This window comes from Amphiura filiformis, chromosome 20 (genome assembly GCF_039555335.1).
Source record: "Amphiura filiformis chromosome 20, Afil_fr2py, whole genome shotgun sequence".
In the NCBI taxonomy this organism is placed as follows: Eukaryota; Metazoa; Echinodermata; class Ophiuroidea; order Amphilepidida; family Amphiuridae; genus Amphiura; species Amphiura filiformis.
In genome coordinates this window covers 62,257,360-62,274,559 of record NC_092647.1, presented here as the reverse complement: position 1 = coordinate 62,274,559, position 17,200 = coordinate 62,257,360, and the positions used below count along the sequence as shown (strand labels likewise).

Here is a 17,200-nt window from a genome sequence, read left to right as displayed (position 1 = left end):
CAAACTTCTGATTTCTTGGTATACACTTGTATGCGATCTGTGTGTAAACTATTATCGACACAGGTGCCAAATCTTTGTAATGCTTGTGCTTAGTTTAAGATGTCAATTATTGTGCATCAGAGAAATATGCAACATGTACATTATTTGATCTCCATGGGTGACAATCCAATAAAGCCAGTTTCTTGTGTTATGCAGGAGTCTGGGCTCTTCCAATCTAATCTCTCTTGATTTGATATGAATGTTGTGATCACTATGGTATGTTTACAGTTCCTTTTGAGGGAAAAAGGCGGCAAAATTTTAATTAAACTAACAAAGTATGTTTTGTTTTGTCTTGCATTTGCAGGTTAATGTGCAGAATGTACTGGTTCCCATTGAAGGTTCTCTACTCAATCTTGCCTTCTACAGCCAAGGTTTACTACCAGGATCACCTCCCATTTGGTATTGAATTCAACGTCCTGCTCTGGCTTCTTATGGCTATGGATGTCTACTGGTTCTCGGTAAGGATCTATGCCCCCAAGGAAGTATTTTTCAAGAAGTGTCCCAGCTCTGAAGAATATGACAAGCAAGGGTTTTGGCCCTGAATCAGATTGCGGCCATTTTTGCCTCGTCTGAACTTGGTTCAGAAAGAGACTACAAAGTCACATGCACCCTCTGAGAAAGATTCAACCTGAATCGTCCACAGAGGGAGGGTGGATTTCAAATAGAGTTGCTTAATGTGCTAATTCCATACTTCCTCTGTGGAAGATATTTCCAAATTCTTCTACAGGGGTAGTGTGTACATTAAATGGGTTAGCCCAATTGATTTAGGTCCTCAGAGCTCTGCACCTGCGTGTGATCGTGGTCAAAACTGATTTTAGGTTAGAAACAGGACAAAAATTGTCCATGAAAGCACCATACACTATTATACTTCTCCATGCATTTTAATTGAGCTAAATCCATCATGCATACCACTTCTGGTAGTCAAAATTCACCATAAAAAATAAATCAACGATAAACATTGCAGATGTGCAGAATATTTGAAGGCGCATATGAATTTACAATATTATCCCGTACTTTCTCTAATATTTTATATGTCCAGGCATGAGAATTTTCAGGTTTAAATCTTAATTCAGATGGGGTTTTTTTTTGGTCAATTTCATCACTTTCTTTTAATTTCAGCCTGTTTTTGGCCTTTATAGCCTAATTTCACACGCTTTTTCAGGTTTTTCAAACATATCAGGTTTTTTCTTAGATGATCATTTTCATGCCTGTATGTCGTCAAGCTTAATAAATTTCTCAAGGGTGACAGTGAATCTCTATGTGAAGAAAGTCTGATTATAAAGATGGGTATAGAAGAGGGAAATATGCCACCAGAAGGAAGTAGGAACAGGAAGATTAACAAAAATATGGTGTGATTAGAAAAGAAATGTGTATGTTGCTTGTAGCAAAATTAATCTTGCCTCACAAAATAATTTCAAGCAATAATATGCTCAAAGAATATTTCTCAATAAATATTTCTCAATATTATCTCACAAAATATGTCAAAACATTCACAATAATAAACTCAAAGGATATTGTTATTTGTGATCAACATTTCCAAATTTCAACACAAACTAACAAATACGGAATGGCTAGGAAAATAATCCTAACCTTTGTTGCAGTATGTAAAAGAGGAAGTAAGGTTGGAGATCTGCTATACATGTAGGAAATGATTGCCTAAAATGCCTCAAAAACATCCGATTGACATTGTAAACTTACGATGGTCAACATATCTTTGTACTTGCTGTATATGTAGGAAATGATTGCCTGAAATGCCTTAAAAACATCCGATTGACATTGTAAACTTATGATTGTCAAGGTGTATCTAGATGTTGGTTGACTAGTAGCGTCATATTATATAGTGTGTATTATTGCCACAAGGCATTGCACACTGATCGAAACAAATAGGCACATTAAATCAAAGTTTCCCTAAGGCAAATCTGGAGGTACTCTATTTCCCCCTTCATGACCTAACATGTAAACATGGTGAAGTTAGATGTCTCCTAGTTGAATCTCTTTGGTAAACTCTGTTTAAGTTTTGCAAACCCCTTCTGTTGGCTGATAGTGTCAGCCTTTGTTTATTTCATATTTGATATTAAAAGTTATGATCCATAGTGACCCATAGTGTGTAAACAAAACATATTTCAGGTCTAAAATTTCACAGGGGTTATATGAGCTTTTAACTGATACCAAATCTGATTTAATTCTTTCAAATCTACCAAGACTCATGACCGACATATTGCAAGACATCTTTGATATTGAATAAGAACAATTTTTGATATCAATATTTAGGCAAAATTATACTGAATATAAAACACACAAAAATATACATTATAGAATAACATTTTGGAAAATGTTGTTCTTGGAAAATGTTGTTCTATCTCGAAAATAAAAAAGATATGCAAATGTGTTTAAGTGCTGATAGAGCTATGTAAGAAAACTCAAAATCACAAATTTATAAACAAGGGATGTAGTTGACAAAATTGGCAAACCGCAAAAAAATTATATGTGCGAATATTACCACTTACAGGACAAATTTTGGTTATTATTAGAGCTTGCATGTTGAATGATAATATCTAGTGTCACGGAATATGACATAATAAAATAATTATGAATACTCACAATCATCTGGGAATTGTAAGCAAAAGAAAACTCTAGTTGACAAGAATTAATTTAATCTTTTGTTAAAATATTAAGGGATGGGGTATGAACGTTTGGACAGTATTTATTGTGGGACATTAGAGCACATCAGACATATCGAATTGCATTCTGAATACTGAAGAATGTCCTTCTGATATCAAATAATTTTGATTTTTGAAATTGCAATGTAATACACACTTTATGGCAAATGATTAAAAATCGATATTTTTGATATTTAACAGTACGTGAAGTAAACTTTATAAATATGATGATTTATACTTAAAGTGTATGTAGGTGGGATGAAAAGCCACGATCAATTGAAAATTTTGACCTTTCGTATTGAAGATATGGATTTTTTTCCCAAAACACCAACAAAAATGAGGTCTTTTTGGGAAAAAATCCATATCTTCAATATGAAAGGTCAAAATTTTCAATTGATCGTCGGCTTTTCCTCCCAGCTGCATACACTTTAAGAATATATCATTAGATTTTTAAATTTTACTTCGAGCACTGTTATATATCAAAAATTTGAAATATATCAAATTTTAATAATTTGTCATAAAATTTGTATTATATCGTGAATTTCAAAAATGAAAATTATTTGATATCAGAAAGACATTCTTCAGTATTCAGAATGCAATTCGATATGTCTGATGTGCTCTCATGTCCCACATATAATACTGTCAGAACGCTCATTCCAGATCCCTTAAGAGATTTCTAAAGCGCCAAAATGTAACATAACCTCTTTTGTAAATGAAAGCAATTTACACAGTACAACATTTAAAATAAAAAGAACACTATAAATAAATATGTACTCCATGTATACATACATTGCAAATAGAACATTGGCCCATTATTTATCTATCATCACTCATGTACAGCCACTAAAACTGGAGTCATATTTCTTATAACATTGTAACACATCATATTATCAGCCTAATAGAGTGGGCATGGTTGATTAAAATTGCATGATTGGCATTGACCTTCCAGTCAGCTCCAATCAGGGTGGCGCCTGGCTTCATCAAATATGATCTTCAACACATATCTTAATATGTGGTGTCATCAAGCAAAATCAGTCTGAAGTTGGGCATATTAGATTTTCATTTTTTACAGGGTTGGCGCGATTTAAATCAATTGATTTAAATCATGATTTAAATCACGATTTAAATCAAATGATTTTTTTTAAAATCAACTTTTTCAGTTTTTACCGTTTTTGATAAATAAGTTAATTTCTATCTTCAATTGCCTGTTTTACTTCATTTGTAATGTTTCTACACCTTTTGTATACAATTAAATACCTCTATGATGTCATTTTATCTATTGATAAAAAATCATTTTTAAGGTGCAGAATTCAACAGGTTTTTTCCCATGATTTTACCAAATTTTTTCTTTGAAATTTTCACATCTGAAAACATGTTTGATTTTTTGTAAATACCTGATAGGATTGTGCATATGTCTAGCATTCTACTGGTCTCTTTAGACTTTATCATGGGGTATAGCAGTTCTTGGGATAAAAAAAATCACAAAAATTGATTTAAATCAAAAAAATCCGATTTAAATCAAATAAATCGATTTGTTTTAATTTTTTTTTTAAATCAAAAAAATCGCCAACTCTGATTTTTTACATGATTGTATAAATCATTTACAAAGTTAACTTTTTGTAGAAAACCCCATTGAAATTGAACTTATAGTTGAAGTGTTTCCAACACAATATGCAACAAAAGACATTTTGTCTTTGTTTGACTATATGTGACATGATCAAGAGGAATGAGTCGGATGTCACCAATATTATTTTTGAGATATTGGCATCAAATTCTTTTGTTTTATATTGTTTTCAGCCATTGATAAATTGCTCATAACTCGGTAACCGAATGTCCGATTTTGATGGGGTTTGCATCAAACTGTAGCATTCATAAACTGCCAGAAAATGATGTATAAAACTTCTAATTGAAAATTGCCGACATGTGACTCATTCCCCTTGATCATGTCACATATCTGAAAATCAATATATCCAACTTCTGACTATTTTGCTTGATCACATCACATATGCGAAACATGCTCAGATTTTGTATGAAATTTGGGTAACAAAATGAAATATACTGCATATCTGAATCTTTTGGATTGATGATCAAGATATGCTTTAGCAAACAAATCCAAGTTCTCTTTACTTTAACTTCTAAAATTATAACTAATGTGACCAAAAAACCCACCCTATTCTATTGAATGGCAGACTTGCCAAGTAGGATTGGTCTGTTGGCATTTTTTCTTTTTGCTGGAAGAGGCTAAATGACTCTAAAAAATCACCAAAAGCTTGAAAAATCTGAAAAAAGGAAGCTAGACTTCCATTATAAGATAATCCTGTACGTATCCAAAAATGCCCAATTGTATTATATTTGAATTGGTTCATGACTGTTCAAGAGGTATTTCATAAATTTGGTGCTCTCTTTTAAGATATGGTTCGACAGATATATAAAAAAAAGCTTATTTCCAAACAGTTATTTGATTCGGACATTGATTTTGTAAGTCACACATAATTACCTGTATTGCAAATATAACAGCGCCCCATAGGGGGCTCTGTTGTAATTTTTGGGCTTGTTTTTTTTCCCCTTGATGTGTCATTTTACAAAGAGAACAGTTTACAACATGGCTTTGTTCACACAATTATTATCCTTATTTTGATTTAGAGAGTATATTTGATGAAGTATGCCAGTTACACATGTTAGACAGCTAGTCTTGCCAAACTAATTATCATATTCTTCTTACTTTAACTCTTTGCAGTTAATATTGGTATTCCTCTTCAAAATTATCATTGGTGACACTAAAGAAATGGATGACCCCAGAGAAGAAACAGATGAAAGCAGTCTCAAAGTCGGCATAGACAGGAAACGGTTATCTGTCAATGGTCATGAAGAAGAAACAATACCAGTACAAAATTCCAACGGGTAAGTATAAAATAAAGGTTAACCCCATGAAAACTACCTGCTGATTGGCCAAAAAGAAGTTTTCATTATCAATTGGACCAATCAGCAACATTATTAGAATAATGTCACCACGGAAAAAAATTGGGGTGAATTATTTGCAAGGTACAATTCTGATTGGTGATTAAAATGAAGATATCATGTAATTGACCAATCAGAGGCAATGTTTGATCAGCAGGTAGTGCTCAGAGGGTTAAAATAAATGTTGGCATTTATGCAGCACCTTTCATGTGCATCAAAGCGCTTTACATTTATTCCGCTGTTGTGAAACATGTCAGCTGCCATACAATGCCCAAGGCACTGCGGACAGCGCTCAATGGACAATAGTCGAACAGCCCCCCCCCCCCCATTTCTCTCCTAGGTAGAAAGTCAAGTGAGGTAAAGTGCCTTGCCCAAGTGCACAACATGAATGCAGGGCTCGTGGGGAAAAAATTGTCGAAAAAATGAGACTCATTACATTGACATGTGGATTGATATAGCATGGCATGCAGGCAGCTAAGCACAGTACCTACTCTGGGTGGTTTGCACAATGTGTGACTGGCGCATATGTGAATTTATGCAAGCATAAGTTTGGACTTTATTGATGCGTGCAATAACAAAAAGCCAAATAATTTTCTCCAATTATAAGCCAAGCAAAATATTTGCTTCTAAAAAAGCTGAAATCATACATGTACAACCCTCGAGTGTCATATTACCACTGATTACAAGTATTTCATTAACCAATTTTGTATTCCTTTTTTATTTTCCTCCAGTGTATTAACACCAGGGAAAGCCATGAACGGAGACGGTGTGAAGCACAGGCAACCCCACCAGCAGAACAACTCTCACGAAGTGCCCAACCACAACTAAATTTTCAAACACCACACACATTTTTTTCAACAAAACTTTTTATTCTCCTTGTTTGTATAAAAAAAGCCTATTTCTATTAAAAATGTGAAGAATTTTGCGTCAAATGAAATGAGCAACTAAAAGAAGTAAAGTAAATGTATTGAGATTTTTTAAATAATGGACCATGAGAAATTTTGTGTAAAAGATGCACTTGTAATTTAACGAGAAGCAGAAACTTTCACCTTGCACGTAAATTGAGGGAAAATAGTAACATTTTGCAGACTATTTGTTGTCTTTCTAGAAACACTGACCTTTATCAAGTTGGGAAATGACTGTTTTACCAAATAAATTTCCCTAAAATACTATTTTCTTTCTCATTCATGTGTGGAATGAATCAATGAATGAAATTTTTGTTGTCAGTTTTGATAATCATGTATGAAGAGAGAAACAGGTGTGTTATGGAATACTGTGCTAATGAATACAAGATATTGACAGACTGACATCATCTCCTTGACACAGTTTGCTGACCTCTATACCATAATGTAGCCATGAAATTTGACCTTATGGTGTAGAGGTGTGAGTGTGGAATACCTGGACTGCACAGGTATTCTGAAGCCAGTGAACTGTGTATTTGGGAGATTAAACATGTAATTTTCTGGTGAATTTATATTGAAGGCAAGAAAAAGAAAATTTCATGAATGCCATTTTTTCTTTATATTTAACGGACCTCGCATATGTTGCATGAAGTGGACTTAATAAGTATGATATTTGTTTTGTTATGAAAGCAGTAAAAAATGTTTGAGAAATACCATTTGAAGCCAGTGGGACTATGAATAGGCTTTATTTTGAAATTGCAGCAGAGATTTGGACAAAGAGCTCAAAATTATATATCGATTTACATGAAGCTGGAAAAAGTGCTCTTCATATGCTGTTTTGTACCCCATGAATAACAATTCAATATAAAGGATTGCCATAGCGTAGTATATTGATCTATAGCCTAAACTCTTTTATCTGGCTATGACCATCGGCTACAGAAGTGAAAAACCAGGATAAGTGAATTCTGTGTAATTCTGCATAGACTGACATGCTAAAATTAGGACAAAAACAAGACTACTCAATACGGATAACATCCTCAGAGCATGAAATTCATCCGTCTAAGCTTAACTTGTATTCCTGTGAAGGTGACATGGACGGATAATAGAAATATCTGGATAAAGGTCCAGATAAGGGAGGTTGGACTATAAGATTATCTCGTTCTCATTTCTTTGACTAGCATGATTATACAGTGTATATCCATACTACTAGGTTGTATGTAGGAAACATTGTCAAGGCTAATAACAGGATATAGATGTGATAAGGGAACAAATCTTGTCCAAGAATATGTTGATCTTGTAATCTAATCTGTAGATCATTGTTCATTAAAACTGCATTACAGACTACTTGGAAAGGTAGAAGTCTGCATTTGCATCCAATGTGAATTAATTCGGTACATCTTCATGTTCACATGCCCTCTTTGACAAATCAGTGGCCATAGACCATTTTAGCATGCCATGCAATAATCATGACATATTTTTGATCATGAAGCTGTTTGAAAATGCATGCTTTGAGCATGTGCAGTGCCCTGACGCATTTCAGGGAATGCAAAAGTGGTCAATTACTAGCAAACTAGTCAAATCTGTATTTGGAAAGAACAGTTCAGTTAATTGATTAAAAATCAATAGTTTGTCACTGATGACTGGAATAATAAATTCACCTTGGAACCAACAAAGTTGATGCATATCAAACAAAAAACTGGAGAGAGGTATACAGGTTCAGTTGTATCAATTGTGAAATTCTCAAGCATTGGGCTATTTCAGTTGAAATCAATACACCCCCTATGGACGACATGAATTCAATCTCCCACACAGGGAGTGTGAATTTCAAATAGGGTAACCTAAATGGGCGACTCCATTTCAAATCTACACCCCCTGTGTGGGAGATTGTGATCGTATCAGGTTGTATGTGAATCTCAAATGGAGCAACTCAATTCACATGTGCAAAGTTTATCTAGATTTCTGCATATAATCTTGTTGTTTATAACAAGTCAATGTCAATTGTGTATTAGATTTGGAAGCTTTTAAGCTTTAAAAATATGCAATATAGATATTTTAGTTGAATAGTAGTACATCGAATATTTTTAAAATTAATGTTTTTGCTTTTTTTAGGAGTATTAATTTTGTAGATGTCAGTAATACTAGTGTACTAAAAATTACTATTAAGTTTATGTAGGCTGCTTGTGTAGCATGTCATGCTGAAATGTAATGTCAGATACAAACATTTCCAAAATGTAATATGTATAAAAGGCAAACTATTGTAATACTAATTGACCTTTTTGGTAAATCCGATAAAGCCTTTGGAACCCTGATTTTGTCACGCCAATGGGGGACACATTGAACTGATGCGTACATTGAACTGCATCAATTCACAGCAACGAAATGCGCAGTAACTATGTTCACTAACAATGCGCTGCGTGCATTGGCGTGCCATATTGTATGGATCCAAATGCAAAGGATTATAGGATTTACCGAACAGGTGAATTCCAGAGTTCACATCAAAGGTCATCCTAGGTCAGATGAGAAATTGTTAAAACAGGTACCGGTAACTATAAAAGCACCAAACTTACCAGTTGGTAATGGTGCAACTAACAAAGTTATAATAAAAATATATAATGGTGACCTCCCCAACCTAGACCAAAATGACGAGAACAGGTTTTGTAGTCGATAGGATATACATCACTGATGACACTTGAAGATGCATGAACAGATTGACAGCCTCATCCCTCACTTTCCCCCATCAAAATACAGATTTTGGTATCGGGTGGAAGCTCATGTTTTTCTCGTAACCCGTACAACTCAAAATAATCATGATTTATTACTTTTGTGGTTGGTAACCCTGGTGATATATTTCAATTGCCAACATGTGAAATCTGAATATTCCCTGTCCTAAAAAATTTGGAATGCTGTAATGCTTAATACATGTCGTATCTCTTTCTAGCTAAAAATGGCTTTGCAATGAGTCACATTCTTATGCTCCACAGACCCTTCATTTTGAGGGAGAAACAAAAGACATCAATCAACTAGAACAAATACAGTTCAGTTGAATTCCTTTCTTCAAGTGGATATGGTACAATATTGAAATTGATGTTTGCATGCATGTGGTACTGCAGTTGTGTAGTGTACATCTATTCCACGTTTTTTGGACGGAAAGTATGTTTTGAAAATAGTGTCTTACGAAGAACTTTGGTCATAACATTTTGTGAAAATGAGACAAAATGGGTCCTGTTTATTTATAAGGTGATCATATTTTTGTTTTAAAGCATGAATGTAATATTATTAATAGTTTGGCCAAGTTAACATACAGATTTTATATTGTAATGTTTACATTGTAATGACATTTTGAACTGTACTGTGTAGCCATGATTGGTTTCATTTAAAGAACCAAATAAATGCCAATGGAAAAGTATGTCCCATGCATTAATATTTGTCAATGCGCGGTGCTCGTCAATCACATATGCCTGCCTATTCGTGACTACTTGCTAGGCCAATTTAATTGCAGGTGATAGCTTATTTTGGCCACTATTAAAAGATTTTAGGAGATCACACTTTTTAAAAGGCATTTAAAGCATTCCAAACACTGATTGGCCCGCTTGTAATTAATAATTTTTGTCGTTTACATATAGTGGGAAAAGTAACAGGATCTTCTTGTTTTAATATAAATTTAGTATTTAAATAATGTTACCATTTTCCCCCCTTAGATTATAGATATGTATGGGCAAAATAAAACTACAGATGGTTAGAAAACTCAAGGATGCGCAGTACAGTTCAGTATGTTACTATAAGAATTTTTTTTAAAGAAAAATAAAACTGCTGGTGGCTTGTTATGACATATGTGAGCATCCACATCAAACAGAGACTTGGACGACTCTATCGTGGAATACAGAGCGCCACCATTTGATGCGACTGTTCACATGCTAAAGAAGGAACATCCCTAATATTATTAGGATATGCTCCTATGTCATATGTATATAGTATAAAAAAGTTTTGTATAAGAAAAAATCATGAAAATGTCACATTATTGATTATAACCAATTGTTTGATACTCTGTTGGTGTATGGTGTAGATATGTCCCTTCAGTATTTGATGTAATGTTAGTCTGAATTGTCTGTTTCTGTGTATACAGGAGCAATTAATCATCTATTTTATCGGTTGTCATTCAGTCCTTATGCTGGTTTCCTACTTTCTGCTGCACTCTTGCTGCTCAGCACTGCTCCAAAATCGTATTTTGTTCTCATACGTCAGAGTGGCACCACTGGGAGTTGACTTAAATTCAAAGCGGTGGAGTGGTCGATATATCGGCTTGCTGCTGGTCACCGCTAGCATTTCTGGTGCGACTGTGCAGAAAGACAAAATCATCTTCAAAGCAGCAAGTGGCAGGAAAGTATGAAACCAGCATTACATATCGTTGTGAACACTGCATTTGATTGAATCACGGACAACTATCAACTGTACCTATATAAGCTAGAATGTTACTCACCAAGTGTGGACAATTAGAGAATCAATCATGTTTCACTGTTGTTAATCACCGTTTAACAACAAGGTGTTCACATTGTCTGTGTGGTTTAAACCTGGCAGCCACGCTGGTTGCGAGTTGTTAAATGGTGATAAACAAAAGTGAAACATAATTGAATCCCTTTCAACAACGAAAACAAGATCGTCTTAGTCGCATGAGGAATGTCAGTTAGTCATTGCCACTCAACTTTGTAAGAAAATCTATGATTTATCTGTTGATATCAGCGATAAAAACCTTTTGGAATAAAATGGTAATGTTCAGCCGCTTCCTTGAAAGTAATGGATTCAATATGCGTGTACACAAGTTCCAGGCATGACAAATTTTATGTGCTAACACATGCAAACCTGGGAACCAAGGGAGAACAGTGCCAGTGCATTGATTGGTCACCCCAGGTTAAATAAGAAATAAATAAATGCTCGTGTATACGCTGCTGTAAAAGTGTGGATTTATCAAAACTGGCTTGGTACTGTTAAAGAATCAATCAGCGCCCTCTGTAGTCAATTCAATACAAGGGGTATGGATTATAGTTGTCTGTTAATTGTCAGTATGCAGTGTGTTGTTCGCTATTCCAGTTAAAATCCATCCACCCTATGGAAGATGTGACTTTAATAATCTTCCACACAGAGAGTGTAAATTTCAAATGGAGTCACCCATTCAGGTAATCCCATTTATAATTCACACTCCCTGTGTGGAAAATTAAGGTCATGTCTTCCATAGGGGGTGTATGGATTGTAACTAGAATAGCCCAATATTGATATAGATTCCTTTAGTGGGTGGTAGAAAATTAATTTCCTCAAAAATTCTTTAATTTGTATGGTGGATTTGAAAAACATTAACCCATTTGTATATGTAACCATGCCCAATACAATAAGAGTAGCACATAGTGAAGAAAGACCTAGGACTTGAATGTACCATAAGTGGATGACACCTTCATAATCCTTCAAAAACAAACTGGAGATGTGTTGATCATGTGGAGTACTGTTGTATAACATAATTTCAATCACAAACATGATATATTTATTAAGCCTAAAAAAGAAGTTTGTATTACCCTTTTTGAATCGGGAATTAAAAATAGGGTCGTGTTTTTTTTAATATTTGAATTTTCATATGATTGGTATACATCTCCCAAAATGTTTTGCTGGTTTGTAATTCCTACCACACAACTCTGTTACCATACAACTCTGATATTAAAAAACAAGTCTGATAAACTTTGTAAATCATTGTTTATTATCATAATTTATGGTGAACCTACGTTAAACATTGTATGTGGTAAAATATTGTTTAAAAAAATACCGACCTGACTTTGAAACTGTAAAGGCAATACAAACTTTTCTTTTTTTAGGTCTTATGGGGAGTGGGTAAATGGTCAATTTGATTATGAATGGGTGTATTTGTACAAATACAAAGTTGTTCATTTCATTACTGGAAATCAAAAAGCTTGTCATCATAATTTTTGGTATCCAGTTTTGTTCCCTGTATTAAATATTAATTAATCATGTTAAACAATATATTATAGTGTGCCTGTCTGTACTGTACACAGTGTATACCCTTGTCACATCATTGGTTAAGCCAAAACAACTCAACATACCTTTATTTTCTTTCAAAAGTATTACTTAAATCACTGATGAAGAGAGTTTGTTTTTAAAATATGACCCCTGGTCAATGGTCATATCTTGTATTATCATTTCACAGAAGGCATTTAGTGGGGTAAAATGTCATGATAATTTTTCACTAATATTCATTTAAAAAAAATACAGAACTGACAATTTATTTCTACAATATCCTGAAGAAATACATGCAGCAATGAGAAAGCACTATATCTGAATTGGATTGGAGCATAGTTAATTTGAACCCTGATTTTGGTTTGTCTTTAATCTGTTGCATGCGTGCATACATTTAGGGAGTAGTTGTTGTATCATTGAAAGGAGGCTGAAGATAGTTGCAATGCAAGAAATGCGTGTGCAACCTATAGTGTAATATATAGCTGCTAGCTAGCATCACAATGTATTGCAAAATGATACAGATTGGGGTATTCTGCCCATTCAGGTAACCCCATTTGAAATTCACACTCCCTCTGTGAATGATAAAAGTCATGTCTTCCATAGGGGGTGTATGGATTTCAACTGGAATGGATCATTGTGCATACAGGGAAGCTTAATTAGAAATTGAACAATTAAAGACAAATAAAGTGGTTCTTGAAACTGTGTTGTATGTACTATCAGTATCAGTTATAGGAATGAAAAGGCAAATCATTTGGTGGGTCCAAACACACAGCATGTAATATGTGGCTTATTTGCTCATGTTTACGGTATAATGCGAGGGTGTGTGACGAAATCAACGGCATATCTGAAGCCCTCAATAGAGACCTTGTATGTAATTAAAACTGATGATAAATTTAATCACCCTATGATGTGTTAATCAATGCAAGGTCAAAGTAAACTGATATATTTTAATTAAGATATGTACAGGTATGGTAGCGCAGCACAACAATTGTATTTATTTATATGTAATGATTTCTTAATTTCAATACCCTATGACCCCAATAATGTCATCAAGTTTCACTAAATGAAGTATAGCATTTTGTACTGTCAAGCGGTATTTAATAATGGTTAGCATTAATGTAATTATTATTTTTTGTATATAATTTTGTCATTGTTTTTTTAATTAACCAACTCAATGGTTTCCATGTCAATAGAGAATTTGCACGGATGTATGAGGTGTCTTGATCAGTGGTGATATCAGATAATTCCCAGGGGGATGGGGGGGGGGAGTAAATTGTGTATCGGAGAGTGTGGGAATGTGATAAATATGAAAACCTTGTCCAGTCCAAAAAGTAAAACGTTTATATTTTGGGTTTTGCCACAGGGAGGAACAGCCGTGTAAAAAAATTGGGTCAACCTTTTTGGGCGTAGTCATTCAGGGGAACAGGATTGTGTGCCCCATCAGTCAAAAAATCCTGCGCATGCCACTGAGGAGGAAGGTTGATTATGGGGAAATTTTCTCCCACCCTCCACACCCATACTGGTGTCACCACTGAACTTGATATGGTTTTGGCTGATGAGTATTAAAAACAATGTATTGTAAAACCGTGTCTTAATATCATGGACTAACACATGTATATATACGTATAAAATGCAAGTCATGTACGGGGGTTAATGTTCAAATCCATATGCATTTCTGATTGGCTGCTTTAATAGTGGGCAGTATGACCCCCTCAAGCAATGCTTTAATTTGGTGTAAAACAGTAACAGAAACGCTGCAATAAATGAGTTGTGGCTAAGACCGGTCAAGTTTGAATCTATTGCGATAACACTGCAGCACATGATTTGCAGTTTCAACATTTATGCCTGCTAATCAATGGCATATGATTAATTGCTACTTGTTAGCAACTGGAATATGGAATATAACAAACAGGGTTCCTGTACAACTCAACTGATATAGTAATAATAAATAAGATTATAATGACCCTCATCTCTGTTCATGAATAATATCAAACTCATTTGAAATATTTGATTTGAAAAATGTGTTAAATGTTTTTCAATGTGTAATTAAATTGACGAAAGTGTATGAACATTTGTGTAGAAATGGCTTCAACTTTCAGCTGGTTTTCATTTTTTTCAAGATAATTTTGGCACAATTGTTTTGGTGATTATAGCCAAATGTTAGAAAAGATGTCAATGATTCTCACTTGGTTTATTTCAAAAAGGATTTTTGGGGGTGGGGGTTGAGAATTGCACAATTTGGGATAGGATTAAAGATGAATAGGGGCAAAATAATCAAACTGAAACAGAATGCAACCAATTTTGTAAATTATACTGGATAGCAGCAATCAGTTTTTGGCTCAAACTGATAGAAATAAAACTGGAGAAGATTTAAGCCACTCTACGCAACTATTTGTTTAGTTCTTAAAATTCTGGACTAATTAATTTTCTTATAGCATCAGGAATACCAGAAAATGATGGAAAAGTTGCTAGAAGTGTTTCTAATAAATACCTTCCTGCAGACTAGAGTAAATTGTTTGTTTATTAGAGTTAATTTGCAGACATTAATTCCCATTTAAAAAACTTTTTTAATAAGTGGTAGGGGTTCGGGGCATTTATTAGAGGCAAAATGCTATGCTATTGTAACTTGTATGTAAGGGTTACTTGTAGTTTGGACATTACATAATCTGGAGGGATTTCAACATTCAGATTTTATCATTCTGTGAATTATGATGTCCAACCTTAATGTCAAAGATATCAACTACTTGAAGCATGCCATCATTATTGACTCACCATGTATCTTAATTGTTGAGGAAACACCCCGATTATTTTTGTTCTCATATCCTGCAAGCAGTAATGTCCTAAATTACGTAACCATTCCATACTTATTGGCAACTAGATGTTGATAATTTGAGAAGTCAGGCCTGCACAAAATACATAGCTAATTGATGTCGGCCTAATGTATAAATCCTCAGTGATGTCAACCTGGTGTATACCAGTTATTGGATGTTAGCCCTATGTAAACTGTTGGGTGAAGGGTTTTGCTGTATAGTGTCATACTATTATAGATGTGTTAACCCCTTCATGTTAAAAACAAAGTAAGCATTTTAAATGTCACCTCATGAAAGGTTCTTAATAAAAAAATATTTGATTAAAATAGGGACTATTTTTGTGTGTTATAGACTACTTATTAATGTGAGGTTAGGCAAAAAAAAAAAAGTTGTTTGTTTGTCCTCCACCGCCCGCTCCTCAGATGAAGGCCTGACCAATTTTTTTTTTCAATTTTTTTTTATAAAAATAAGTAAAATTCAATTTTTTTTAGATTTGGAGTATCTCTGGACCTAGCTAGAGCTAAATGCTAAGATCTTTCATGGTTGAAAATTTAAAAAAAAGCCCACCAAATCATTAAGGGATCTAAAATGAGCGTTTATTGCGTTTCGACAGTATTTTTTGTGGGACATAAAGGCAACTCAGACCTATCGAATTGCGTTCTGAATACGAAGCATGTCTTTCTGATATCAAATAATTTTCATTTTTTGAATATCACAATATAATACAAATTTTATGACAAATTATAAAAATTTGATATTTTTCAAATTTTGATATATGACAGTCCTCAAGTAAATTATCTAAATCTAATGATATATTCTTAAAGTGTATGTAGCAGGGAGGAAAAAGCCACGGTCAATTGAAAATTTTGACCTTTCATATTGAAGATATGGATTTTTTCCCAAAAAGACCTTTTTATTTTGGTGTTTTGGAAAAAAAAATCCATATCTTCAATATGAAAGGTCAAAATTTTCAATTGATCGTCGGCTTTTCATCCCACCTACATACACTTCAAATATAAGTCATCAGATTTATAAAGTTTACTTCGAGTACTGTTAAATATCAAAAATATCAATTTTTGATGATTTGCCATAAAATGTGTATTACATTGCGAATTTCAAAAAATCAAAATTATTTGATATCAGAAGGACATTCTTCGTATTCAGAATGCAATTCGATATGTCTGATGTGCTCTAATGTCCCACAAAAAATACTGTCCAAAGGTTCATACCCCAGCCCTTAAAAGACTATGACATGAACACAAATTATAACTTTAACTGCATATTAAGGGCTGGGGTATGAACGTTTGGACAGTATTTTGGGACATTAGAGCACATCAGACATATCGAATTGCATTCTGAATACGAAGAATGTCATTCTGATATCAAATAATTTTGATTTTTGAAATTTGCAATTTAATACACATTTTATGGCAAATCATTAAAAATTGATATTTTTGATATTTAACAGTACTTGAAGTAAACTTTATAAATCTGATGATTTATACTTAAGGTGTATGTAGGTAGGATAAAAAGCCGACGATCAATTGAAAATTTTGACCTTTCGTATTGAAGATATGGATTTTTTCCCAAAACACCAAAAAAAAAATTAGGTCTTTTTGGGAAAAAATCCATATCTTCAATATGAAAGGTCAAAATTTTCAATTGACCGTCGGCTTTTCCTCCTGCTACATACACTTTAAGAATATATCATTAGATTTATATAACTTACTTCGAGGACTGTTATATATCAAAATTTGAAAAATATCAATTTTTATAATTTGTCATAAAATTTGTATTATATTGTGATTTTAAAAAA

The 17,200-nt window shown here is 33.7% G+C and overlaps 1 protein-coding gene across 1 annotated transcript in view; it reads left to right on the top strand.

Moving 5' to 3' along the window:
- The window catches only part of LOC140142523 (ceramide synthase 1-like), an 88,433-nt gene extending 72,716 nt beyond the window's left edge, over window positions 1-15,717 (top strand). Inside the window, exons 5-7 of the mRNA XM_072164517.1 lie at window positions 344-497; window positions 5,437-5,600; window positions 6,389-15,717. Of these exons, the coding sequence (XP_072020618.1) occupies window positions 344-497; window positions 5,437-5,600; window positions 6,389-6,485 (415 nt within the window). The 3' untranslated portion in view covers window positions 6,486-15,717. The remainder of the gene's footprint in view (window positions 1-343; window positions 498-5,436; window positions 5,601-6,388) is intronic.
- The last annotated feature ends 1,483 nt before the right edge of the window (window positions 15,718-17,200 follow it).